This window comes from Cibotium barometz, chromosome 53 (assembly GCF_041138505.1).
Source record: "Cibotium barometz isolate CiBa-2024 chromosome 53, ASM4113850v1, whole genome shotgun sequence".
NCBI lineage: Eukaryota > Viridiplantae > Streptophyta > Polypodiopsida > Cyatheales > Cibotiaceae > Cibotium > Cibotium barometz.
This window is the reverse complement of record NC_141098.1, coordinates 3,811,009-3,838,269: the sequence shown is the minus strand read 5'-3', so window position 1 is coordinate 3,838,269 and position 27,261 is coordinate 3,811,009. Positions and strand designations below refer to the sequence as shown.

Sequence of the window (27,261 nt, the reverse complement as noted above, 5' to 3'; positions counted from 1 at the left end):
TTCAGCATCTCCTTCAAGCTTTCCTCCTCTTTTCTCCTCTTCTCCTTCTTCACTTTAACTTATATGCTCTTGCTTTTACTAATATGCTCTTGCTCTTGCTTTTTAGGATATAGGGCGTTTAGGGTTTTGTGTTTTTTTTTGGCTCTCTATGCATGTTGAGAGCTCTCTATGTATGCATAGATCTCCTAATGCATGCATAGAGATTTTAGGGTTTTGTATTACTTGTGTATTAGTTCTTATTCTTATGTTTAATTTACTAATTACTTTGTTTAATATTTTGTTTTGCAGCTCCTCTCCTTCAGCTTCGCAAAAAAGAGGTAGTCCCTCTTTCTATTTTCCTTGTTTATGCTTTTTTCTACGTATTATTGCACCCCTGTTTTATGGTTTAGGGTTAGTTTAGGGTTCTTGCAAGCTTATACATAGGATTATTGCAAGATCTATGCATAAAACCTATCATAAGCTTGCAATCTCTATGCATAGCCTTCTTGCAAGCTTTATGCATAAGCTCTATTCATAGAGCTTGCGAGCTTGTAAAATCTCTATGCATAAGCTCTATGCATAGGCTTTATGCATAGAGTTTGCAAGCTTATAAAATCTCTATGCATAGGTTTCTTGAAAGCTTGCATAGACATTGTACATAGAGCTTGCATAGCCTTCTTGTTGAAAGCTCTATGCATAGCCTTCTTGTAAGCTTAATGCATAAGCTCTATGTATAGGCTTTATACATAGAGGTTGTAAGATTATGAAAGCTCTATACATAGGGCTTGTAAGCTTATGCAAGATCTATACATAGAGTTTATGCATAGAGCTATATGAATCTAGCTGAATGCATGAATTAAGATCTATGCATAAAGCTTAATACATAATGTTTTATGTATAAATCTTATGGATGAGCTTTATGCATAAGGCTTCACATACGTTATGTTTTTATGCATAAAGCTTTTTTTGATGTAGAGTGCCTTGCATGGCTAGAGAGCATAAGCTTTTTGAATGTTTATACTCTCTTATACATATAATATATATTTCTTATGCTCTGTTTTTCTATGCATAAGGTATTCTCTTTATTCATAGAGTTTATATATGTTATCAAGGTAAGATCTCTTATCCATGTAAGACAAGATCATGTTTATTACACCATTGGGTGATGGGATTAAGGGTTAGCATAGTGCATAAGGCTTATAGCATAGAGCTTATGCATAAGACTTATGCATATGGCTTATGCATAGAGCTTATGCATAAGTCTTGCAGCCTTATTATGCAAGCTTATACTTAAGGCTTGCAAGCCTTACTATGCATACGATTGCATAAACCTTATTCATAAAGCTTGCATAAGACTTACGTACAGAGCATTACACATAAGCTTATGTATAGATCATTATGCATAGGCTTTATGCATAAGGCTCTATGCGTTCAGCTTTAGGTGTAGGCTTCTATGCATAGAGCTCAATGTGTAGGCTCTATTTGCAGAATCTATGTATATAGATTTTTGCATAAGGCCTTTATAAATAGCTATTTATGAATAGAGATATCCCCTCTCTCCATCCTTGTTCTAATTACCTTCTTAATTTTGTATGGAGAGAAGATAAGCTAATGTATAAGTTATTTTTAAAATCTCCCTCAACGGCTGGGGAAAAGAAGCCCGTTCGACGCTTTTTTTAATATTTTTAAAATCTCCCTCAACGGCTGGGGAAAAGAAGCCCGTTTGATGTTTTAAATGCTATTTTTAAAATCTCCCTCACGGCTGGGGAAAAGAAGACCTGTTTTATGGTTTACATAATGCTTTGTGTAATGCATAATGATTTGCATTTAATGAGCTACATATACATGTTATCCTGCTAGATGGAGCCTCTCAATCTTGAAGAGAGAATAGCGTGTCCATGCATGCGATGTAAGTACCAAATCTTTCGAAAACGAAGGATTTGCAACCAGCATATTCATGACGCTGGCATATTTCCAATGGAGCGCTTGTAAAATTTACGGTTTCAATCGTACAACCAAGCAAGTGTGCAGCCGCATCTTGATAACATTGCGCCTATGAATTCTCGTCCCCAACAAAGGATGAGAATATCGAAGGAGGGAGTGACAGATGGAGCTCAATTAACAACACCCGAGGGAATGGAAGAAGGTCAGGAAATGGAAGAAGGTCCAATGGAGGAAATGTTGGATGTCTTCATCGAGCAACAAGAAGCTCTCTTCGAGGAGCATGAACATGAAGATCATCAACCACGACATTCTCAACGGTCAAATTATGAACCAGAGGAAGAGGCCATGCGTAAACTTGCACGCCTTCCACTATACAATGGTGCCAATATATCTGTATTGCGTGCATCTCTTACGATGCTAAATTTGCAGTCAATTTTTGGATGGTCTAATACAAGTGTCACTGAACTCTTCAAGTAAGGATTTTTTGGAGATTACACCTAATGTTGAAATGATAAATTTTCAACTTGTATTTGACTAAATCTTAATAGTAACGATCAGATATTGCCATACTTGCAGGCTTTTGAAAGACCAGATATTGCCCCCCCGGCAACGAGATGCCTCCATCTCGTGCAGATGCCAAGAAGTTATTGAAATCCATAGGCATGGATTACAATAATATTCATGCTTGTCGCAATGATTGTTGCCTCTTCCGCCATGAATATGAGCATTTGCAAGAATGTCCCCATTGTGGCTCTAACAGATATAGAGAAGATGTTCAGAGGGAAGCTGTCTCGGTAAAGGTTCTTAGGCACTTTCCAATCATCCCAAGAATAAAAAGCATGTTCAGGTGCAAATCTATAGCAAGCTTGATGACATGGCATGCCACAACTCGATCCACAGATGAAGTGATGCGTGTGCTTGCTGATTCACCCGCATGGAGACACATTGAAGAGAAATGGCCGGCTTTTAGGAAAGATCCTCGTAACCTCCGTCTTGGCCTAGCAATGGATGGTGTAAACCCTTTTGGTTTAAGGAGCTCTTCATGGAGCACATGGCCTGTTTGCCTTGTGAATTATAATCTTCCGCCATGGTTAGCAATAAAGAAAGGTCATTTGTTGCTCTCATTAATAGTTCCAGGAAAGTACAAGGTGAAGAACATGGATGTATATTTGGCACCACTTATTGATGAGTTACGCACCTCGTGGAACGGAATTGAAGTGGACATGTCAAAGCAACAGAGTGGCCAAAGACTTGCAAACAACTGTGCAAGGTATTCTCATGTGGACAATGCATGATTGGCCTGGCTATGGAGAATGCTCAGGTTTGTTTATATCGGGTTACAATGCATGTCTTGTATGTGGTCCTCGACTTGATTCAAGATACTCAAAAGCATTACGAAAGAATGTCTACCAAGGACATGTTAGGTATCTTCCAGAAAATCATGAATTGCGGGATGGTAATCTAGGAAGACCTCCTCCAAGTGCACTGTGAAGGCAAGCGATTGGAAGATCAAATGGGAGGAATGTGGCAACTTGGCATGTCCTGGGATGAAGAGGCTCTCTATCTTTCACCAACTCCCCTATTGGGGTAAACACAAACATTATGATGTAATTAACTTAATTACAAGTTAATTAAATCACTATAGAGAGGACATAAAATAGACACAAAAACGGCTTCCATTCTCATTAGCTTGAGGCTCTTAAATAGCCATGAAATGATACATCAAATGTGACCAGATTCATCCCATAATCATCTCCTTGATTCACTCCACCTTTTCCATGAATATCTCCACATCCCTTGATTCTCTCAATCATCCCATGTGGCTTATCTTACCTACATCATCACTTACATCAAGATGGGAATCTACCCTTTGACTTTGGCATTCATCCTTTTATTCCTCCTTACATTTACGCTCACAATAACCTTTGAGATTGAACTTGACCAAGAGGATGTTCATGTGTGCATGTGATGGAGCATATCCAACACCCTCCTTGATCCATACATGGAACATGAAAATGAAAACATGATGCAACAGCATAACTCCTATGAGCATAGCTCTACATGAAATAAAATGCATGTATTCGTGTATCCCTCGGACCTCCAAAGCCCCATCATAACTCCATGAAACATAGTGCCTCATGTGCACTATCATGAATTGGGCATGGAGACCCAACACTCCCATCAATCTCCCCTTTGAGGGCTACATGGCCAAGTGAGAGACAATATTTCTGCTTGATGCAAGCGCTTGCTCCTTAAATATTGCTGCTTATTGCATCTCTTCTGTTCAATTTCCCAAGGAGCTCTAGCCAGTTTAGTGTCTTCCTCTACTAGCATTTTGATAACGTTGTGGTTGTTAGCTTCCTACTAATGCTTGCTACTACAAAATGATCTACTGATGCAGTTATAGTAGGAAGAACACTAATCGTAGTAATAAAAGAGCTAGAAGTAGGGCAATTCTAGCGCTAAATTACCCCCTAAACTTGGCTTTGAACATTCTGTGGAAGACCATGACATGAAAAAAGGAGACTAAAGGCCAAAGGGACGACTTGGAAGAGATAGGTTGCATGCAAGAGTTGTGGGCTCGCACTAGACCCAATGGAAAGGTGCTACTTCCAAGAGCCCCATGGGGTTTTAGTAAGATGGAGGAACAACAAGTCAAGAGGACAATTTCAGAGTTTCAGACTCCTACAGGTTGTATGCATTGCTTGAAAAGTGCATTTACAAAGGATGATGATCTTAGTGGCCTCAAGAGTCATGATTGGCACAAGTTTCTACAATTTGTGCTACCCATAGCAATAAAAGATTGCCTCACTGAAGACATTAGAGCTACTATCTATAAGATTGGCACATTGGTATGCTGGATTTCTTCAAAAGAGATAAAGAGAGACACTTTGGAGATAGTGCGTTTAAACTCCATAGAGGCAGTTTGCATGGTAGAGAAGTTTTTCCCTACAAGTTTATTAACAATCCAGATGCATCTGCTAGTTCATGTTGTAGATGAGGTTGCAGTTGCTGGAACAGTCCATTCAAGATGGATGTTCTTTTTGGAGAGGTTTATGAAGACATTAAAGGGATTTGTTCGCCAAATGGCTCGCCCAGAGGGTAGTATGTCAGAAGGGTGGGTGATACAAGAGTCCCTTGTTTACATCACTGAATATTTAAGTTCTTCAGATCCAGAGATACCTCGACTATGGTCTCAAGAGTCTAAGAGGCGAGTCATTGGTGAGGAACCTCAAGGCCAAGGCATTAAGAGAAAGATGGATAACAATTTGAGGAAAAAAATCAACAAATTTTGCATCTTGAACTCTCATGTAATGGAGAAGTGGATTGAGACATATGAAGCTCTCAAGCGACAGCGAGTACAAGATCATTTAAGTTTCAGAAGAATCGCACTACAAGAAATCTCCCATATCCTGAAGGTATGCAAGCTCTTCCGGACTTTCCCACAGGTAGATGGCTAGAAGCTACAATTTTAGAAGCCAAACGTGCTGGTTTAACTATAACAGAGGAGGAGGAGGAGCTTACAAAAGGATGCGATTGGCATGTAAGTGTTTAAGTTCTACATGTCTCTCTTTTTTTTCTCTACATGTCTCAGTGTTTGTTTGTCCATCAACAATCTTTATGTGTGTTTGTCCATCAACAATCTTTATGTGCTATTTGTAGTATCACAAATATGGGACGTTTTGGTCACATGGACGTCATTTTTGAGTAGAACGAATAGACCAAAGAAGAGCAACCTTTGATTGTGGTGTCACAGCACAGTTTGTTCAAGAAAGTCGTGCAAGTGCAAGTGATGATAACACAATTACTGGAATGCTTGATTACTTGGAACCATTCAAGACATATTAAAGGTTGGCTTCAGAAGTTTTGAGTTGTTGATCTTTGATGTGAAGTGGTTCAAGGTAATCACGAATGGGCCACATGCAACTGTACGTAGAGACAAGAGTGGCCTCATCCAAGTGGACTCCACAAAGGTATGGACCGATCAGCAAGATACTTTTGTGCGCCCAGAGCATTGTGAGCAGGTTGTCTTTAAAGCGGATCCAAAAGATCCACGCTGGCTATTTGTGGTTCAAGTCGCCCCCCGCAGTAAGCAAATTTTTGAAGAATTTGAGCTACAACAGGGTGATGTGGATTCACAGGGTGGTGGGGAGCAGCAAGAACAAGCCGATATCAACAATGAAGAGGAGCAAGCAAATGAAGAGGAGCAACTAGAGCAAGATCCAAATGAAGAGGTGCAAACCAATGAAGCTGAAAAACATGTTGAGGAAGAAGACATAGATGATGAGGACATCCTTCATCAAGGGACTTTTAATGATGAGGATGCTGAAATGTAGATAGACATAGATCTCTTTGGGGCTACTGATCTTAATGAGGATGATAGAATAGATAATGATTTTTAAAATGATGTATCTTAATGATTATGCAAATAGTTATGACATATTTGTAATGATTTTATGACATTGAACGTGCAAAGTGATATGGTTTACCATTGTTGTTTAGAAAAGTTAATGCTTGTCATATGGTCCTTTCATTATTTACCATTGTTAATGTTTACCGTCATAATCACTAGTGCAGGTGCAAATTGATATGGTTTTACCATTGTTGTTTATCATTGTTAATGTTTGTCATATGGTTCTTTCATTGTTTATCGTGTAATTTTCATTTTGCACAAGTTTGTCATATGGTTTTTTGTCCAACAGGCCATGGGTGATGACTCACCGCCGCTCGACTACAGTCCTGATTTCTCATTTAATCCTACACCGCAGGGCATGAGTCCCCAGCAGTTATATGGTTTTCTCTCGTCCATGACTCCAGAGCAGAGAGCCATGGCTCAGAGTTATTGGGGTTCTGGAGCAGGGACATCTGCCTCACCATCTGGCTTCCTGACGCCAGTTCCCACACCCGTAGGTACGACAGTAGCTCCCACACCTCATACCACATAGCCTTCCACTCCTCTTACAGCTCGATCTACCACCTCTTCACATAGACGTCGCTCACGTAGTAGGTCTTCAGGGGGAGGTTGTTGTGGTGGTAGTGCCACAGATGCTGTGACACCACCACCACGTGAGCGTTGTCCTTCGCTCTCATCTGTTGATAGCACACCCATAGGTTCACCTTCCACTCCATGGGGTGCACATGACCATGACAACAGCAAGATATACACAATTAGGGATGGGGCACCAATAATGAATAGTGCAGGGAAGGCAATGAAGACACGCATTGACAATTGTGCACGATATAGTTTCACAACTCTGTCATGACTAAATGGGATCAGCAAGATAAGGAGAAGAAAAATTATATAAATACAAAGATAAAGCAAGAGTTTCAACCATCTGACCCTATGAATGTCGTCTCTAATGAGTGGATACAGTATAGAGCTCGCATTTTGATGGGGCATCGTAGGTTAGAGGCGAGGGATGCATTTAGAGAGGGGAAAGAGAAACCTGTTTGGCTAGATGACAGGGAGTGGGAAGCCATTGCTCACGAGCTCACAGAGACACCAGAGAGGTTTCAACAACAAAGAGAGGCGGCAAGGGCAAGACTCCAAATAGTAGGGGCTTCTCATCTTGGGAGTGGTGGTTACGAAACCATGCGCCATGAATTCGTAAGTATTTGTAGCAATTTTATTTATCTAAATGTATGTATGTGGGCTAAATGTTGATTTCTAAAAGTTGTAATTGTTAATCGTTTGTGTAGGAGTTGGCCATGAATCGCACACCAAGTAGGTGAGAGGAGAAGTACGCTCACAAACATGGCCTTGTGGCCTTATTTGAGATGCTTGAAGAGGAAGGAGAGACCGTCAATTGGGAGGCATTACCATGATGTAAGATGACCTTCAAACTATTGGTATATGATCAAAAGATTCTTGAGTATTAATGTTTAATTTAATTTCTTGTTTATCTGAAAAATAAAAAAACGAGCACGGTTGTCTTTTGTGCTCTATTTTAGACAGAATGGTGCTATCTGTTTGTGCTGCTGTTGAGTCCTGTTCATTGCAGGCAGCCAGGCAATAGCCATGCAACACTATTCTGTCTAAATTTTTTTTTTGCTATAGCGTCGGTATATTCCCCGGTATAGACGCCGGTATAGTTGCCGGTATATGTGCTGGTATACATGCCGGTATTGTCGTCGGTATACTATGAGGATCTCTCTGCTTTAGCTTCTTCCTCTGCTTAGCTATGGAGCCTTTGCAACCTGTGTGTGTAGCCCCTTGTGAAGCTAGAAAACGAAAGGTTGATTTACACATTCGTATTCCTGAAGAGTATGGCAGCTCTAAAAAAACCCATCCTACTGATGCACAATCTGTCCAAGCTCGTAGGATAGCTAAGGAGAAAAATGTAGATCTTTGGGTTGATGGGCATCTCTATCCAGTTGACCCTCCATTAGCAAACCCTCCTTTCCGCAATTTATCATCTTTTATGCAATTTGTTGGTGAAGAAGAGCTTGGCTTGTTAGGATACTACAGAAGATTGACTACAAGTGGAGCTTGGCAAACCCATATTCTCTAATCTCAATTGCAAGCATCACAATTCAGTCTTTTACAATGTCAAGAAGGACTTAAAACATCATCAGATAAAATGAAAGAGATTCTCGCAGAGAATCCAAAAAGACATTGGCTGGTATAGAATCTCCTGCGTTTAAAGGTGGAGCATGGAAGAAAAGGATTCGTACAACAAAGTAAGTAACATAAACTTTCATTATGCACTCAGTGATTTAAATAAAATAGTCATGATTTGTGTTCTGCCACGAATTTTTTGCAAGAGGTGTGTGGTTCTAATGAAGAGGGATGGAAGGATTTGGTCAAAGCCATTCTGAATACCAAGGATATTCTCTCAATTATTACTGACCCTCATCATCCTAAAATACGCCAAGCTGTTGTCAGCAGCAATGTAGTGAGCGAGATTACCAGGTCCTCCATCGATTCTTCATTAATTCAACATGCTTGTGATGCGGCTGGAATCAGCATGAAAGGGTACCAAGCAATCCGTCAGGTTGTAAAAGATGCATTTCTAAGGCAAGGAATCACTGGCACTTTATTTCCTACACTCAAGGTGATTCACAATGTCAAGTGTATCAATAATGATGATGTGCAGCGAGCTATAGGACAGTTTTATCACGTTGAAGGCACACTAACATTAGACACACTCGAGCAGAAAGAAAATCAAGACAACAAATACAGAATTTCACTGTGATGTTTACAATAACATCTTTGTTCATATTGAGAGGCTACAACAAGCTATGGTGAGGTTCTATGGTCTTTCACCAGAAGGTGAGAACATGCAATTGCTACTATTCATGTTTTTCAGTAGAAAATGAAGACGATTAGTTTGTTTTGAATATTGTAAATTATCGTTTATTTTTAATTTTGGGGATCACACTTTCATTTGTGCTCAAGCTAGATGAGTGCCAAATTGTGAAAGGTCGGAAGCTGGAACGTATGAGCATTACGCTCATGAATGAGGCCATGATTTGTGCATGGGAAAAGACTACCAAACCAAGTTTTAGTGTGCAATCTGAGAAAGAGGTCTAGGGGCTTGGTGCATTTGAGGTACCGAAGGAGACACATGAGGTATTGACATAGATGTTTGAAAGGACTCCCTAGATAACAGATGTAATCAAAAAGCAAATTGATGGTCAACTTTTAGATGTAGAAAACATAGGAAAGTTCAAGGTGGATTGGCATCTTGGGGGAGATTTGAAGACAATTAAATGCATGATGGGTTGTGCTCAAGGTGCGACATCAAGATGGCCTTGTCCATATTGCAATGCTCAGATTGATATTCCTAGGCAGAAAAAGACAAATGGAAAAGGTATACAGAAGGTTGGTTCTGTTGGGAAGGATGCCTGGAAAGGTCCCAAGAAAGGGAAGAAGCAACAAGAAGATGTAGTAGATCCAACCGAGTCAACTGATGAGATGAACTTATGAGGAACAACCAAATGCAAGATGGGTGGAAGGTGTCATGTCTCATGATATGCTAGGAGAACCAAACAGGAATTCAAATTGGAGCCCCATCATTAATTTTCCACTAAAGAATATTCACTTTTGCATACTTCATGCATTCATGAGAATCTTTGATCGATTGCTTAAGTGACATATCGATTATGCATTCACAATGCCTACACAAGAGAGGAAAGTTGCAGCCCTTGGTAAATTAGAGCATCTTTTGAATTCTCTAGGCTGCCATGGCGGAAACGTGAAAATTGAAGTGAATAAGCAGGGCTCTGGTATGTCATACGAGGTTTGCTCAAAAGGTCTCCATGACTGGATCAAAGGCAAGGAGATTTTTGGAGAAGCCAGGAAACATAGAGAATTCAAAGAAGACTTGGGGACTCTGGAGAGACCTATGTGCAATCACCACGAATGTAGATTGTCCAATGCCAGCTCTTGTAAATATGCACAAACAACTTTGGATAAATTTCAATAACATGGTTCGCATTATGAATCAAAGTAGCACAACTGCCCAAGAACGAGCATCGTTCCAACAACATATCATAGAATTCACCAAAAGTGTGCTAGGTGCTTGGGGAGAGAGTAAAGTAACACACTATATGGTAAGTTGTACAGTAAAAAAATAAATTGGTGTTTTAACCTTGACTTTTTCTAATTAAATTGTATTGTCATGTGTACAGCACATAGTTTATGGTGGGCATGGTGTGTATTTCATGAACAAGTATGGATCGCTCGACATGTGGAGTACCCAAGGGATGGAGAAATCACATTATAAAGCAGGAGGGGCTTATTTTAAAAATACAAGACATGAAGGTGGAGCTTCTGTAGGAGGAACATGTACAAACTATCTACAAGAGATGTTCAATTGGTTTTATCGCACAACCTTTGGAAGGGTATTGGTTAGGGAGCGGGCCCAACAATCTAAGCTTGCGTAAGAGGCACGCAAGGCTGCAAAAAGTCATGCTCGGCTTGAATGGTTGCAGACCAATGCTCCCCATAGGCATGGTGCTTGGCATGCACGAATGAGGAGACAAGGGAGGTGTTGGGTTGTGCACGCACCAGCATAAATCTAGATGTAATAAGGCTAAGAAAATAAGTTTAGTTACGTTTTTTTTCCCTTAAAAAAAACTATTAATAGTTCCTTCTCTCACTTGATTTTCATTTCACTTTTTTAGAGAGCTTGAGCTCAAGATCTACGTAGACACCCACGTAAGGACACCAGCACACCACGTTAGCATAGTCGTACATAGATATGGCACGCACCAAGAACACCGCACGTGTTACCATGCCTTCACAAAACACAGTGCAAGGCACCCAACGACCACATATTGTGGCGACACCACGGAAGAGAGTGACCCCTTGGATTCTAGGACATGCCCAATGGGATCACCACAGTCCACCAACCCTCCTCCCACAGCAACACCAACGCACACACATGCAGGCCCTTCTAGTGGGAGCAAGTGTGTGAAGAAGACCCCACAATGCAGCCACCCCAGAGATCAAGACAGAGAGGCTGATGATGAGCAATTCGACTGGGTTGGTGAAAACATTCCTACATTGCGCAGCACCATAGGTGGCAAGACCCTACTACCAGGACAGGGTTCCCTACCTACCCGGGAAGAACTTGATACACAGGTACCACAACAAAACAGGAGAAGGAGGATTCAGACTATGAGAGAGACCAAGAGGAGGTTCCTACAAGTGTGCGGAAGCGTAGAAAGGTCAAGCTCTTCAAGCCAAGGAAGTCCCAACCTCGCCAACGCACTAACACAACACAAAGAGCTCCAAGGAGAAGGATGCGCCAAGGGCATAGGGCTCTATAAGAAATCAAGTGTTATCAGAGGAACACTGAGTTGCTGATAAGAAGAGCCCCTTTCGCTTGCACAGTGAAGGAGATTCTCCAACGATATAGAATAGAGTTCTGTGTGCAGGGGATTGCCCTTGAAGCATTGCAAGAAGCCTTCGAGGCTTACCTTGTTGGGCTTTTTGAAGACACCAACCTTCTTGCAATACATGCAAAGAGGATTACCATATCTGCCAAGGACATGCAACTAGCTCGGCGCATTCGAGGCGAGCGAGACACGATCTAGAGATCTTAGATGTTAACCTTTTTTTTTGAAGCAACTCTTTTGTTTCAAATCCCCCTTTGTAACAAGCCTATCTGGCTTTCATTTGTAACCTTTTGATAATTAAAATTTTAAGTTTCTCTTACAATGTCTCGACGGTGTCATCATGTTTGTTTAACATGGAGTGTCTATCATGTGCCAGTTTGTCACCCAAGGCATCAGAAATGCTCTTGGAGGACTGAGGAAGTTGTGCAGAACAGTGCGAATTTGGCCTCTGCAAACGGCGATGTAGGCTCAAAATTTGCACTATTTTGGCACTTCTCCCCTAGCCACTCAAGATCATTTCTGATGCATTTATAATGAAGTTGAGCACACTAATTGTGAGAAACAGTAGTTTATAAGATAAAAACACATTTAATCATGTGTAAAAATATAGTTTTTATCATCCAATACATCAGAATTGCTCCTGGAGGACTGGGGAAGCTATGCTAGAACAGTGCAAATTTAGGCTCTGCACAGTGGGCGATTGTAGGCTCAAAATTCGCACTGTTCTGGCACTGCTTCCCCAGCCACTCAGGATCATTTTTGATGCATTTATAATGAAGTTGAGCACACTAATTGTGAGAAACAGTAGTTTATAAGATAAAAATACCTTTAATCATGTGTAAAAATACAGTGTTTATCATCCAATAATGCATCAGAATTGCTCTTGGAGGACTGGGAAAGCTATGCCGCCATAATAGTGCAAATTTAGGCTTTGCAGCGGTGGTGCAGGCTCAAAATTTGCACTATTCTGGCACTGCTCCCCCAGCCACTTAAGATCATTTCTGATAATGAAGTTGAGTACACTAATTGAGAAAAACAATAGTTTATAAGATAAAAACAGCTTTAATCATGTGTAAAATTACATTGTTTGTCATTCAATGCATCAGAATTGCTCTTAGAGGATTGGAGAAGCTATGCCAGAATGGTGCGAATTCAGGCTCTGCAACGACGGTGCAGGCTCAAAATTCACACAGTTCTGGCACTGCTCCCCCAGCCACTCAGAATCATTTTCGATGCATTTATAATGAAGTTGAGTACATTAATTATAAAAACAGTAATTTACAAAATAAAAATACCTTTAATCATGTATAAAAATACATTATTTATCATCCAATGCATCAGAATTGCTCTTGGAGGGCTGGGGAAGCTATGCCAAAATAGTGCAAATTTGGGCTCTACAGCAGCGGTGCAGGCTCAAAATTCGCACTGTTCTGGCACTGCTCCCCCAGCCACTCAGAATCATTTTCAGCCTCTAGCTTGTCTTGTAAGGTTGTGAATTCCTCCTCTAGAACTAGGGCTTGCTCCGCGGTCTCAACCACAGTTTCCTTGACCAAAGCAACTGTCTCTGCGATAGATTCTCCAAGGGATAATATAGCACTATCTAGGTGAGGACCGAGGTTGGACATATCAAGGTCCACCTCACATCGCGTGCATATAATGTCCAAGCATTCATCCATTCTCAAGCCAGCTGCCTTTTCAAGGTCATGAAGAAATAAGTATTCTTCACCTTCCACCACAATGGTGCTCAAGAGATTGATCTCAAGCTCTGGCAGCACCTTGATCTCCTCGTGTAGGGAAGATGGCCCCACATCTTCTACTACAGTGGGCTATTCAGTTGCAGATTGTGCACCCTCTAGAAAGTGCTCTGATGCAAGCTGCTCTTCTACACTAGCACTCGTCCCTACTGCCTTCACTTCCTTGTCATCCCTCAAATACCCTGCCAACTACAATGCAAGCATCTCTACCTCCTCATCCGTCTTCTCATCTCGTTGATGAGGAACGCAAAAGTGGCGAGCCACGAGAGGAACCTAGTTCCTAAATTGCCCTTCCCTAAACTCTTCACCTCCTGCTTATTGAAGGTATAGTAAGCTCCTGCTGTGCGGGGATGCAGATGTCGATGAAGTATTCAAGGCGCTGGATGTAGGGGTGGGCATATTGTTGAATGTACTTAAGCAGCTCAACAGGCACCCATCGATCATTGGGGCAATGGGAAAAGGAGATGGAGTGGGGAGCCAAGTATTGCTCCATGTATGCAACCTGCGTCTCATAATGTTGGGATGCAAGGGCGAGCGACCTTTCAAAGTCGACTTCACGAGAGAACATGACAAAGAGCTCGTTCTTGTCCGCCCACAGGGTGGTGGAGAGGAACTCACATAAGTTGTCAAAGTGGATAGCCATGTGAATGCAAAGAGATAGTGTGAGCTCGTGCTTGGTTTCTATCGCGTGAAAATGAGAAAGAAGGCACCTTTGGCTATTTATAGTTAAAATTTAAAGTTTGGCCTTTTCACACTAGACCGCTAGATAAAAAAATTACAGTTTACAAAAATATTAAGATTTTAATTTAATAAAGATTGGTTAAAAAAGAGCCTGCTACAAAATTACAAGTATGTCATCTAATCTAAAATTGTTATAATGTCTTCATTTTTTGCCCCTCTTGTGACATTTACTTCATGTTGATCTCCATCTCCTTGTTGACTTGAAAGCTTGTCATTGCCTTCACCTTGATCCTAAAACTCTTGCCCCTCACGTGCATCAAAATAGATTCTATTTTCCCATATACTCAGTTCATCTTCAAGCGCTTCCACATGCCTACTATGCGTTGATAGGGCTATGCACCTTGCTGCTGAAAATTCAAGGTCCCCCATTTGCCATGATTCTAAGACCATGGTTGTCCCCTCCTTACGCTTTCCAATCTATAAAAATATAGAAAGTGGCACAATAACCAGAAAGTGTAAGGGTTAATTCTAGACATGTAGTGGAATCATATATACCTTTCTTCTCATCAACTTGAAACTTGACTCTTCCACATTGTCAAAGCCCATGATGCTAAAGTGTTGACGTAGGTCTGCTAGGCTCCAATGCTTGCTTACTGCCACTTGCTCAATACATCCATTTTGCATCATCACAGCTACCTCAATAGGCATAATTTCTTGCTCTGAGGCTTGAAGTGGGATCCATGTCCCGTGCTTTTGCATCCATCTTTGGTAGTGCAGACGCATGTACGAAATAGAGCGTGCCTTCAAAAACCTGAAAGACAATGTAGAATCTATTACATTGCACTTGTACACATCACCTTGATGTGACCCCTCACATTAACCTCCCAACCCTCTCCTAGTAATCCTTGAATGAGTTCAGACCGTACCTCCTTACAAATATACATTGTTTTTGCTTGGTGCATTGGCATGGAATTGAACATGTGCACAAAAACATGTAAAGGACAAAACCAATTTAGCGCTACTGACCTAGATGTCTTTCAAAACTTGAGTGATGTCTTGATATCACTTACCATCTTAAACTTTAAGCATAAGATGGTCCAAGCATCAGGTTTGGGCCATTCGGGAGGGGGGTTGGGGATCTCTTCTAGCTTACCAAATAAACCTGGTTTTTTATCTACAAAATATGAGTGAGAAAAAAAAAGATATTGTTATGTACAAGATCACTTGGGCTTTGATTGCCTCTCCAATGGATGCATGCATAGCATGGAAAACTCCAGTGAGGCTTTGGAGTGGTTGTTCCTCAACATAATTATAGAGGGAAAAATATCTGCACAGAGAGACATAAGAAAATGGAGAATCATAAGAAAATTTGAAACAAAAAATCCAATATTAGCATGTTGTTAAAGCTGTGTTTATGTTACACTGACAATTTGAAGGAAACCTTGGTCATTGGCCTTGAATGTACAGGTCTCCAAGGGTATACACATGTTGCACTATGGCAACCAGTCCTTCCTTCTTAGTATACTTGAAGCTTGTAGCTGCCCCTTCCAATGATGTAGCATATTCTCCAGTTGTTGACGCACTCGATGTGGTCCCTTAGAGCTTGGCTGCATGTAGACCCAAGCCCCAACCCTGAATCTTGTTGCAGCCCAAACTCTATTCTCATCTCTTGTGTTATGTAGCACAAGCTCTTCCACCTTCTCCCTAGGTCTTCTCACATTACTGGAAGAGGCCATGGTGGTAAGAAAAGAGAAGAAGGGAAAAGAAAAGCTTGTTTCACAACAGAGGAGTGGAGAGGAGAGAAAGTTTAGGGTTTTTCAGTGCAGCAATGGAAAGCTTAAAAGAGGGTTAGAGTTTGAGAATAGGCTTCTTGAACCTAGAGTAGACTAAAGAGGGATAGAGTTTCCGGAGCAATGGAGAGGGAGGGAGCTTGAGAAAGAGAGAGAGAGGGAGATTGAGAGGGAGAGAGCTTGAGAGGGATGGAGTTTCAGCAATGGAGAGCTTAGAAAAGGAAGAAAGAGGGAGAGGGAGCTTGAGACTGAGGAAGCTTGACAAGGAGGGAGAGCTTGAGAGGTATGGAGCTTTTGCAGCAATGGAGAGCTTAGAAGAGGAAGAAAGAGGTTCAAAATGAGCTTCCAAACCTAGAGTATGTTGGGGGGAAGTTTGAGAGGAAAAAAATACTTTTGGAAAAAATTTGAAAATTTAAAAATTTTAGGGTTTTTAATCTGCGCGATTCTAGGTGGGGGACCTCTAAGTTTGGGCCCAAGATGTAGGGGGATAAGAGGAGTAATTAGGCCCATTAGCAAACCAAAGCCTAGGCTCCCTAGGGTCAAAGAAGTAAAAAATGTGCACCTAGCCCTCTTCCTATTGGTCCATTTCTAATCAAAAGTTAATCCAAGAGGCCCTCTTTGGGTCCAAAAAATTCCTAATGATGTACATCCTTTAGTGACTTTACTCTACTTGTGCATGCTCTTGGCTTGTTTTGTAGAGTGCTCATCTCCACTTGTGACCAATTTACACTTCCACTATGCTTGTCATAGATGTAGGTGTGCGTTGTTGATGCATGTCGGTGGTCCATGTTAACCTCGAGGTTAACACCTTGAGTTAACAAAGTTTCTGTGTTGAGAAACACCTATGTTATTTGTATGCACTAGCTAGCACCTTAGGAGTTATAGATACTGAAGTGAAGCAAGAGAACAATTGAGCTATGAGTGTGATGTCTCATGTGGTGCCTAAGTTTTTCCCCCTCCCATCATTGCCTTTAGTGTCACACTAAGCACAATATATAGTAGCATGTTACTTTCCCCTTAACATTTTACATTTTTCGCTCATTGTATAGCCGTAATGGCATGTGTCTAAGATTTCGAGGTTACATATTTTACCAACTAAAATTTGAAGTTCGAGTATATTTCTCGGATACGTTGATAAAGTCCATGAAGCGAAGGTGCGTGATTGGAATCGGTGTTTTTGTGCCATGGAGGGAGGTGAGAGGAGGCACGAGCAAAACCGCAAGGGGGCGGTTACGGTTACTCTCCGAACCGCCACAAAGTGGCTCGTTCCAAATCCCAGGACAAGGCGATAAATAGGTAGGGCAACGCGCAGGAGCTGATAGGTAGGCAGGGAGACGACAGTTCAGCTCCTCCTCCACCACCACCACCACCACCACCACCACCACCCCCCCCCCCCACACACACACACACGATGAGAGAGATTCTGCACATCCAGGGCGGCCAATGCGGCAACCAGATCGGGGCCAAGTTCTGGGAGGTTGTCTGTGATGAGCACGGCATCGACCCCACTGGTACCTACCATGGCGATTCGGACCTGCAGCTCGAGCGCATCAACGTCTATTTTAATGAAGCCAGCGGGGGGCGCTACGTGCCCCGTGCTGTCCTCATGGACCTCGAGCCCGGCACCATGGATAGCGTCCGGTCCGGCCCCTATGGTCAGATCTTCCGCCCGGATAACTTCGTGTTCGGACAGACTGGCGCCGGCAACAACTGGGCCAAAGGACACTACACCGAAGGCGCCGAGCTCATCGACTCGGTCCTCGACGTCGTCCGCAAAGAGGCCGAGAGCTGTGACTGCCTCCAAGGTCAATCATTTAATTACTAATCTCTCTCTTAATCTTGTCAAGGTCATCTAACCTTAATGTAAATCTTTCTTTTAATCTTCAGATCATTCATATAACCTTAATCTCTTAACTTTCGATATTAGCCTCCGAGGTCAATCGTTTAAATACTAATCTTTCTCTTAACCTTGTCAAGATCATTTAACCTTATTTCTGTTAACCTTAATCACGATTCAAACCTATCCTTACTCTTGATCAAACGTGTAACCTTAATGCTCTTAACCTTGATAATAATGCTTTTTACCTTGATCTTCCTCTTAATCTCTAAATTCGATCATTTATTCAATAATCCTTCTGTGAAGTTACTTCTGGTTCACCTTAAGCGTGCTTTTGACCTTAATCATACACTTAATGTTAAGGTCAAACTTTCAACCTTGATGCTCTCAACCTTAAATCTTCCTCTTAATCTTGCTTGTACCATTGTCCAAGAAGCTACTCATCATAATTAGTTACAACTAAATGATCAATTTGAATTATGAACCGGCCTCTTAGCTAATGTATGCAGGTTTCCAAGTTTGTCACTCGATGGGTGGAGGCACAGGCTCAGGCATGGGCACCCTTCTAATTTCCAAGATACGCGAGGAGTACCCGGACAGAATGATGGTTACCTTCTCTGTTGTGCCCTCACCAAAAGTCTCAGACACTGTCGTGGAGCCCTACAACGCTACTCTGTCCGTGCACCAGCTGGTCGAAAACGCTGATGAGTGCATGGTGCTCGACAATGAAGCACTCTACGACATCTGCTTCCGAACATTGAAACTCACCACCCCCACTTGTAACGATCCCTGCAACCCAAGCCCCTTATTCTAAAAAATAGAATAATTAAGGGATTATTTAAGGAATTTTAATGAAGCATCACACGATAAGCATTGGGCATAGATTGGCCTTCAATATAGTTCTTAAAAAAAAAGTTATAGATTAGGCTCTTCAATTCTGTGTTTGTGGAAATATATATATATATATATAAGCTCACAATACATTATCCTCCTCGCGTAGCTCGATGGCATAGAACTCCGGTCCTATAGAACTCCGGTCCTAGCAATGGGACTTAACAGTGAACTAGATTACGAGTTCTTCAATTCTTCTATCAGTAATGTAAGTTTGCATGTGATAGTTGTGTATTATTAATACATGTAAGTAGTGTAAGTTTGCATGTGATAGTTGTGTATGATTAATACATGTAAGTAGTGTAAGTTTGCATGTGATAGTTGTGTATGATTAATACATGTAAGGTCAATGTATGTAATAACCTATTCATTTAAGTAATCAAACCCTATAGGATAATCCAGATCATAAGTTAATGCACATATAGCGTCAATTCTATGATAAGATAATCCACTGGGTGTAATTATTGTAATTAAATGTACCGTGATAGAGCTTGCATATAATCGACCATGATTAAATAGAGCAAGAAAAAAAAGCTTGCATGGCATGAAGTGAAGCGATCCTAACCGTTGATACGTGATGCAGTTGGTGATTTGAACCATCTGATCTCGGCGACAATGAGCGGGGTGACGTGCTGTTTACGCTTCCCGGGACAGCTGAACTCGGATCTGCGGAAGCTGGCCGTGAACTTGGTGCCGTTTCCAAGGCTGCACTTCTTCATGGTGGGCTTTGCGCCGTTGACGTCGAGAGGCTCACAGCAGTACAGGGCGTTGACGGTGCCGGAGCTGACGCAGCAGATGTGGGACGCCAAGAACATGATGTGCGCGGCGGATCCTCGCCACGGCAGGTACTTGACGGCGTCCGCCATGTTCCGGGGGCGGATGAGCACGAAGGAGGTGGACGAGCAGATGCTGAACGTGCAGAACAAGAACTCATCCTACTTCGTGGAATGGATCCCCAACAACGTCAAGTCGAGCGTCTGCGACATCCCCCCCAAGGGCCTCAAGATGTCGGCCACCTTCATCGGCAACTCCACCTCCATTCAAGAGATGTTCAAGCGCGTCAGTGAGCAGTTCACCGCCATGTTTCGGCGCAAGGCTTTCTTGCACTGGTACACGGGCGAGGGCATGGACGAGATGGAGTTCACCGAGGCCGAGAGCAACATGAACGACCTCGTCTCCGAGTACCAGCAGTACCAAGACGCTTCTGCTGATGAAGAGGGCGAGTTCGAAGAGGAGGAAACCGAGGCTGCTTAATAGACACATGACTTACCATCTCGTGTATATGTATATACACGAGAAATGTAGTTCATTCTATGTTAGCCAGTAGTTAGCATCACATCAGTAAATGTAATCCTCTTTACTCATATATACTCGTTATAGATGTAACACTCACTCATGCACCACCTTCCTTTTCTTCTATCCCCCTCCTTGCCATGATTAAGCATTAAAATTCCACTCTTTGTATCTAAAATTCCTTGCCATTATTGAACTTTCTTTTATCTCGTTGATTTGGTACATTTCTATGTAATAAATTAACATATATTATGTAGATTTTTCTCATATTGGATACATTTTGCACGAGTATTTTGTCGTATTGCCATATGTAGGGGTGAGATCACGTTAAAAAATGCCCCTTACAAGTGGCTTACTCTCACCCCTACATTTGTCAAAAAGACAAATATGGGCAGTTAAAATATATCCTTGGCCGATTTTTCTCACATAAAACACCATCACTTATATTGTTGAAATTATCACGTTTCTTTGGAGCTGGCAACTAGCCTCTTACTCTTACTCTCTCACCATACAATAGAACTTTGAAAACTTAGATTTGGATTTTCAATCCGATTTGTTCAATTTATATCTACATTCTGTCAAATGATTCTTAATGACCATGACAGAAAGCTTTATGTTTGCAAGTTTTTTTACGTTTAAAATACCCAAAAAAGGGTTCAAAATGCCCATCAAAAATCAAGCTTGCTTCCCATTTTAATTTTTTTGAGGGGAGGGGAGGACTATTCCATAACCATTCCCTAGCCTGAAGTGATGGAATATCATGACTAGCTTGCGCTTTCATTTATTAAGAACTATAATTTCAACACAAAGAAGAAGTGATCATGATGTGCCATCTGCCTATCGCTATGTTCATGTATTTGTGTGAGAGCAAGTGAAGCTTGGTACACACTGCTAGGGCACCCAATTTGGGTGCCCATACTATGGACACAGGCACCCATGCTTAGGCGCCCCCTTTAACAGAGTGCTACGCCCAGGGAAGAAGTGTTGGCAAAAGTGAGAAGGGCTCCGATTGGCTGAGCTCCACTTGCGCATCCTTGGGCAGATGGAGTTAGTTGGTTGCCCCCATGAGATGAGAAAGTTGGAGAAAGAAGTGGCACTCCACGTGGATATTAGGTGTAAAACTCATTCATTCGTTCGCACCCTTGGGGGGCACCCTCAGTGTGTACCGGGACTTAGAGTAGTTTTTTTAAAAAAAAAAGGAAAGGCAAAGAAAACTAGATTAGTTTTTCTTTTAGTCTAGCGTTGAAGATGAGTAATGAAATGCCATTCCCATGCAGTTCCGTCTTGCAGTGCCAACACCACCTCCCCTTTCCCTCTCGGCCACTGGGGGCTGCAGCAAAGCGTGGCCAAATCTCACGTGGTGATCTTCCGGGTGAGCACCGCCATCGCTCCTCCCAAGCACATTGGGGATCACTGCAGCAAAGCGAGGCCAAACCTCACGTGGGCTGTCAAGTGACGAGCACTACCATCACTTCTGATCTCCCAATTAGCACCTCCCGGGGCCTGCGATGGCGCCCCTGAGTACACTTTGTTGATGAAATCCATGATCAGAGCCCATATTGATCCGCTTCTGGTTTCCATCAGCGCATATCTGGTCTGGTTCTCGTTAAGCTGCTCCAAGGACGCCATATTCTTGCTAACGATCATGCTGTGCGCCGCCCATCTTCCTCTCGGATATAGGCAGCTTCTGTCCCTTCTCAAGAAGGAATTTGAATCTTGGAAGATTGAAAGGAATAGCAAAACCTATTCCTTTCAAGGTTTACTCAGATAATCAATCTTGCATTACATCAGTTGGCATAAAATCCAAAACACCTTGGAAGATATAGGATACATCAATTGGCATAAAATGCAAAACACCATGAGACATCTAAACACATAGATCTCAAATATCATTTCATTAGAGGTCTAATTAAAGATGGGCACATGTATTTGGAATTCCCTCCCACTGAAATTATGTGGCAGATTTCCTCACTAAACTCATTCCTAGAGCCAAGCATGAGGACACATGCAAAATTTTTGGAATACAGTATGATTAATCTCAAGGGGGTGTGTTAGAACCAAGCTTAGTTTAAACCTTAGTGTAGATTAGCAATAACTCTTAGGTTAGAAATCAAACTAACTATGTGGTGTAATTTTATTATTATTAATGATCTTCAGCTGTGTAACCCTCTGTATAAAGATTTCAAGTTAGTTAATACAATTCTCTTGTGTTTTTTTTGTATGCGTGCATGTTCTTGTTTTGTGTATGTGCATCTCTATTAAGTATGCACATACACTAGTTCTTTGTAGATTAGCACATATGTATGGTTCATTCTTGTATGGCGTAGCATGCATTCTCATTCTCCTAATTTGGTACATTCATTTTTATAAGAAAATTGGAGTCAAATATGACACTCCAGTATACGCACCTTTATTTGTGTCCTTAATAATGTTATCGTATTAACGATATTTTTAGCGACACAAATAGTATCGCTAAAACGACGTTTTCGAGGTGGCAAATTTAATGATATAATACCATTTCTTAGATCGTTTAATGATGCAATTTATGTCGCTACGCAACACTCTAGATTTTTTATTTCTTGTGACCCACGAACGACATTTAGTTAACTCTCTTTTTCTCTCTCATATCTTCCTCTCTCTCTCTCTCTCTCTCACACACACACACACACATACCCTTTTCTCTCTCTGGCTATCTTTCTCACGCTGCTCTCTCTATCTATCTCACACTTAGATATCTCTCTCTCTTTCTTCTTTTCTCTCTCTGGCTATCTTTCTCACATTGCTCTCTCTTGTCTTTCTCACACTCATACACCTCTCTCTCTTTCTTATTGACAAGCATTTTTCACTCTCTCTCTCACATTATCATTGATCTATCATCGTGTCCGGGATACGACGGATCTCTCATCGCCGACGATTCTTCTCCATGGAGGCTGGCTTATCTTTCTTAATAATGTTATGCATTTACTTGGTTCTAAGATCAATAACATGCAGTGAATATACTTGTTTCTTTTATAAGAGCTTGTTAATACGAATGATAGAATATATAGCTTCAACTAAAGAACTAATAAAAAGATATAAACCAAAGATCACACTAACTGTGTGTATATAAAAATGATAATAAAGTATACAATATCCATCAATGGTTGAGGTCAACAAGACGTGTGTGCTCTTCTTCTTTCAAGCCTCCCTCCTATATTTTTCAATAATGATAAGATTAAGCTATGAGAGTTAAACAAACTTTAAATCAAAACAAGTAATGTGATTCAATAAACAAATTTCAAATGATGTGCTAAAAAAACAAACACGAGAGATTGAGAATGATTAACGAAAAACTATGAATTTCAATGAGCTAAACCCCAAACTATATAACCAATAATGATATAAAACTTTAATGTGTAACTAATCAACTAAAGAGCATTAACAAGTGTTAAATCTTTCATAAGTATTTAAGTGATTAAGTGTTAAGGTTAAGTATTAAGTGGACAAGTGTGAACACCTCCTTTGGACAGGGAGATTTATAATTTGTGTGAAAGAGAGATGTATATAAGTAAATTATAATGATTGTTCTTTTCTATGAATATGCAAGGCCGATAGTGACTCTGATGCGTCTATGGACACACCTTCATTTGATCCAGCACAAATGGAATGAGTAGTACTACTATAGATGTTGCATCATTCGACTTCGATTAGTAGAGATTTCAAAACGGAGGAGGATATGCTATTGTGTAGACTGCAAGGGTCTTGAATCTCTTAAATTGTTTAGGCCAACAATGCCAGGGGAAACCCCAAGGGTAACCTCATGGCCATAGCCCAATCCAACACCTCAAGTAGAATATCACTATAAGAGGCGAGGCCATCATCCACGCTTTTTTCGACGCTTTAGAAGTAAGCTTAAAATCCTCAAATGTCGAAATACGCATCCAAAAAAGCGTCGAAATAAGCGCCGATATATGCGTCGAAATACAGATCGAAATAATAATGTTTCCACGCTGATTTTGACTGATATTTCGACTGACATTTCGACTCTTATTTCGACCCTCATTTTAAATGACTGATATTTTGACTACTATTTCGATGGATGCAGAAAACTTTCGATGCTTTTTTCGACGGATGCAGGGGACTTTCGACGCTTTTTTTAACGGTTATTTCGACGCGTATAGGTAAATTTTTTTTTTGGCATAATGGTGCATCTAGCTGCAGTCTTGTAGCTGGATGGACCATTATGCCAAACTTATAGAGTACCAAAGGCAACTGTACTCTGATGTGAAGAACGAAGCGAATTTGTTGAAAAAGTTAGAGTGCCATAACATTTTTGACATTACAAAGTAGGTACACAATTCACACAAGTGCAAACAATGGCCAAATTATATTGCAAGATGTGAAATTCGCATATCAAGCTCTGACGAGATAAGCCAAAATTGCATAAAGTAGCTGCATAAAATTGCATACAAGCTCTACAAGCTATACTCGATGACCAAAATTACATAAAGTAGATGCATACAAGCTATACAAGCTCAAACAAAGATGTGAGTTGACCAAAATATGTATGTACAAGAGGAAAGACATGGGCATGGCCACTCTATACGGAGCCCTTACTCAGGGTCCGTGTGAAAACCATACAAGATGCTTTTTTTGGTATACAAAACAATGATCTAACATGACATGGCAAAGCAAGTATACAAATCATAAGGTTAAGACTTGCCGCACTTACCATATCTGCAATGCATCCCCAATTGAGGTTGGCACCTCGCTCAAGCTTCTCTAAAGAAAGTACGTGTTATGGTGGCGAGCAATGGCCTCCTCTTCTCTCGTTTTGCTGGCCCAACAACCACTTGATTCTAAGTACCAAAACAACAAGATAAGCGTTGATACTTACAAAAGTAGACATAACATCAAATGAAACATACAAGATAAGCGTTGATACTTACAAAGTAGACATGGAATGCATCCCAACCGCCGCTTCCAAGGTGAGAGCTTCCTACGCTCTCCATTCGGGCTTTGGCCGCATCCTCTTGTTGCTTGTAGCGTTGGGGATTTCTTGCATGCTTTTGCTTCTCCTCATTCCAATCCTCGGTGCTCATATACCAAGGCTTCTCACCCCCTGCCTTCACTCTCCTAGTCACATCTCCTCGCCATGTTTCATGACGTCCACCATGTGGTCCTTTATCCACCTTATGGGGATGACATCACTACCACTGGGCGGCCAGCTTGTACTCATCCTTGATTTGATTTATGACTCTATCTTTCTTATCTTTATCCAACTTTCGCCATAAAGTTATAAAGTCATTTGCAAAGACAATGTGGCAAAGCTCGCGGATGCGGCTCTTCATCTCTTGTCCAACATTATCCAAAATTACATTTCCATTGACAATTGTGTAATATTTTTCCCCATCGGTGGCGGCGGGTGTGGGCTGTGTGTCGAAACGTCACGATGATGATCGCGAGCATGGAGTGCTTCTGGCGCTAGATGGGGAAGGACACTCATATGGGGGCATAGACCCATGCGTGCCCCCACTTGGACAACAACCGCCTCCACCTCCCCAGTACTCGAGCGTTGTCCTCTCTACGAGTGGACAAGCGACCTGAGGGAGGGGTTTTGGCAGCTCTTTGTGGGGTTAGGGTTATAGCGGTGGTGGTGTCCGATGGTGCGGTCGAAGTGCCCGCCCCTCTCCCAAAATAGTATTGTGCCACGCTTTTTGCTCGGGCGTGGCTTGTGCTAAAAAACCTATTAACTGGTCAGGCGATATGGCATATGGAGAGAAGGGTGGAGAGTAAGCTGGTGTCTCATCTGGAGTGCGAGACATGTTTCTACACACACATAACAAAGCCCACATGGACACTTTAATAAGAGCATACACATGAATTATCCCTTAACATTTATTCATTTATGCATGAGGCCTTATGTATAAAGCATATGCATAAAGCTATGCATGAGGCCTTATGCAGCATAAAGCTATGTATGAGGTTTATGCATAAAGCTATGTATGAGGTTTATGCATAAAGCTTATGTATAAATCATGCATGAGAATTATGCATAAAGCTTTTTTCCGAGAATTTTTTTTAGCTATGTATGAGGTTTATGCATAAAGCTTATGTATGAGGCCTTATGCATAAAGCTATGTATGAGGTTTATGCATAAAGCTTATGTATAAATCATGCATGAGAATTATGCATAAAGCTTATGCGCAAACCTTCAAAGCTATGCATGAGGTCTTATGCATAAAGCTATGCATGAGACCTTATGCATATGGCTTATGCATAAAGCACTATGCATAAGGCCTTAAGCATGAGGCCTTAAGCATAAAGCTATGCATGAGGTCTTATGCATAAAGCATGCATTAGGCCTTATGCATAAAGCTATGCATAAGGCCTTAAGCATAAAACTATGCATGAGGCCTTATGCATAAAGCATGCATGAGGCCTTATGCATAAAGCATTATGCATAAAGCTTATGCATAAAGCATGAATGAGCATTATGCATAAAGCACTATGCATAATGCTTATGCGCAAACCTACAAAATAAATCCTCAGCACCACCCAAGGGTACAATAATAATAGAGGAAAGATAGAAAAGCACTTACCTCTTCGTGATGTTGAAAGAGAGGATTAGAGGATCTACAAAACCAACAAAAGGGTGAGGAAAGGATTAGTAATGCATACATACAAAAGCTTATGTAAGCTATGCTAAAGCTTATGTAACCTTATGCAAACTATGCCGCTATATGCAAGCCTTATGCAAGCTATGCTAAAGCTTATGCATAAAGCATGCATGAGGCCTTATGCATAAATCTTTAAGCATAAAGCTATGCATGAGGCCTTATGCATAAAGCTTATGCATAAAACATTATGCATGAGGCTTATGCATAAAGCACTATGCAAGCCACGCTATCCTAAACTAAACCGTACCTCGGCACTATCCATTATGCATGTATGCATAGAGCTTAATGCATGCATAGATTAAGCTCTATGCATGCATTAAGCTCTATGTATAGAGCTTAATACATGCATAGATTAAGCTCTATGCATAGAGCTTAATCTATGCATATATCTCTCTGCATTATGAATGTATGCATAGAGCTTAATCTATGCATTAAGCTCTACGAATAGAGCTTAATGCATAGATTAAGCTCTATGATTAGAGCTCTATGCATGCATTAAGCTCTATGCATAGAGGACCTACAAAACAAAACCCCTCTTTTTGGTAGATAAAAATAGACGAAAGAGAGGATAAAAAGATAGGAAAGAG

The 27,261-nt window shown here is 41.3% G+C and overlaps 1 protein-coding gene across 1 annotated transcript; it reads left to right on the top strand.

Moving 5' to 3' along the window:
- The first annotated feature begins 17,395 nt into the window (after positions 1-17,395).
- On the top strand, positions 17,396-20,227 carry LOC147608196 (tubulin beta-1/beta-2 chain). Its single transcript, XM_086788921.1, has 3 exons — positions 17,396-17,799; positions 18,341-18,610; positions 19,306-20,227. Exons 1-3 carry the CDS (start codon positions 17,406-17,408, stop codon positions 19,974-19,976), a joined length of 1,335 nt encoding a protein of 444 aa, XP_086645047.1. The 5' UTR covers positions 17,396-17,405; the 3' UTR covers positions 19,977-20,227.
- The last annotated feature ends 7,034 nt before the right edge of the window (positions 20,228-27,261 follow it).

Bases quoted from the DNA above. Each gene is read 5' to 3' on its own strand.
- LOC147608196 (XM_086788921.1), top strand. From the start codon at position 17,406: ATGAGAGAGATTCTGCACATCCAGGGCGGCCAATGCGGCAACCAGATC. The intron at 17,800-18,340 runs GTCAATCATTTA...TAATGTATGCAG, and splicing joins GAGCTGTGACTGCCTCCAAG to GTTTCCAAGTTTGTCACTCG. The intron at 18,611-19,305 runs GTAACGATCCCT...TACGTGATGCAG, and splicing joins GAAACTCACCACCCCCACTT to TTGGTGATTTGAACCATCTG.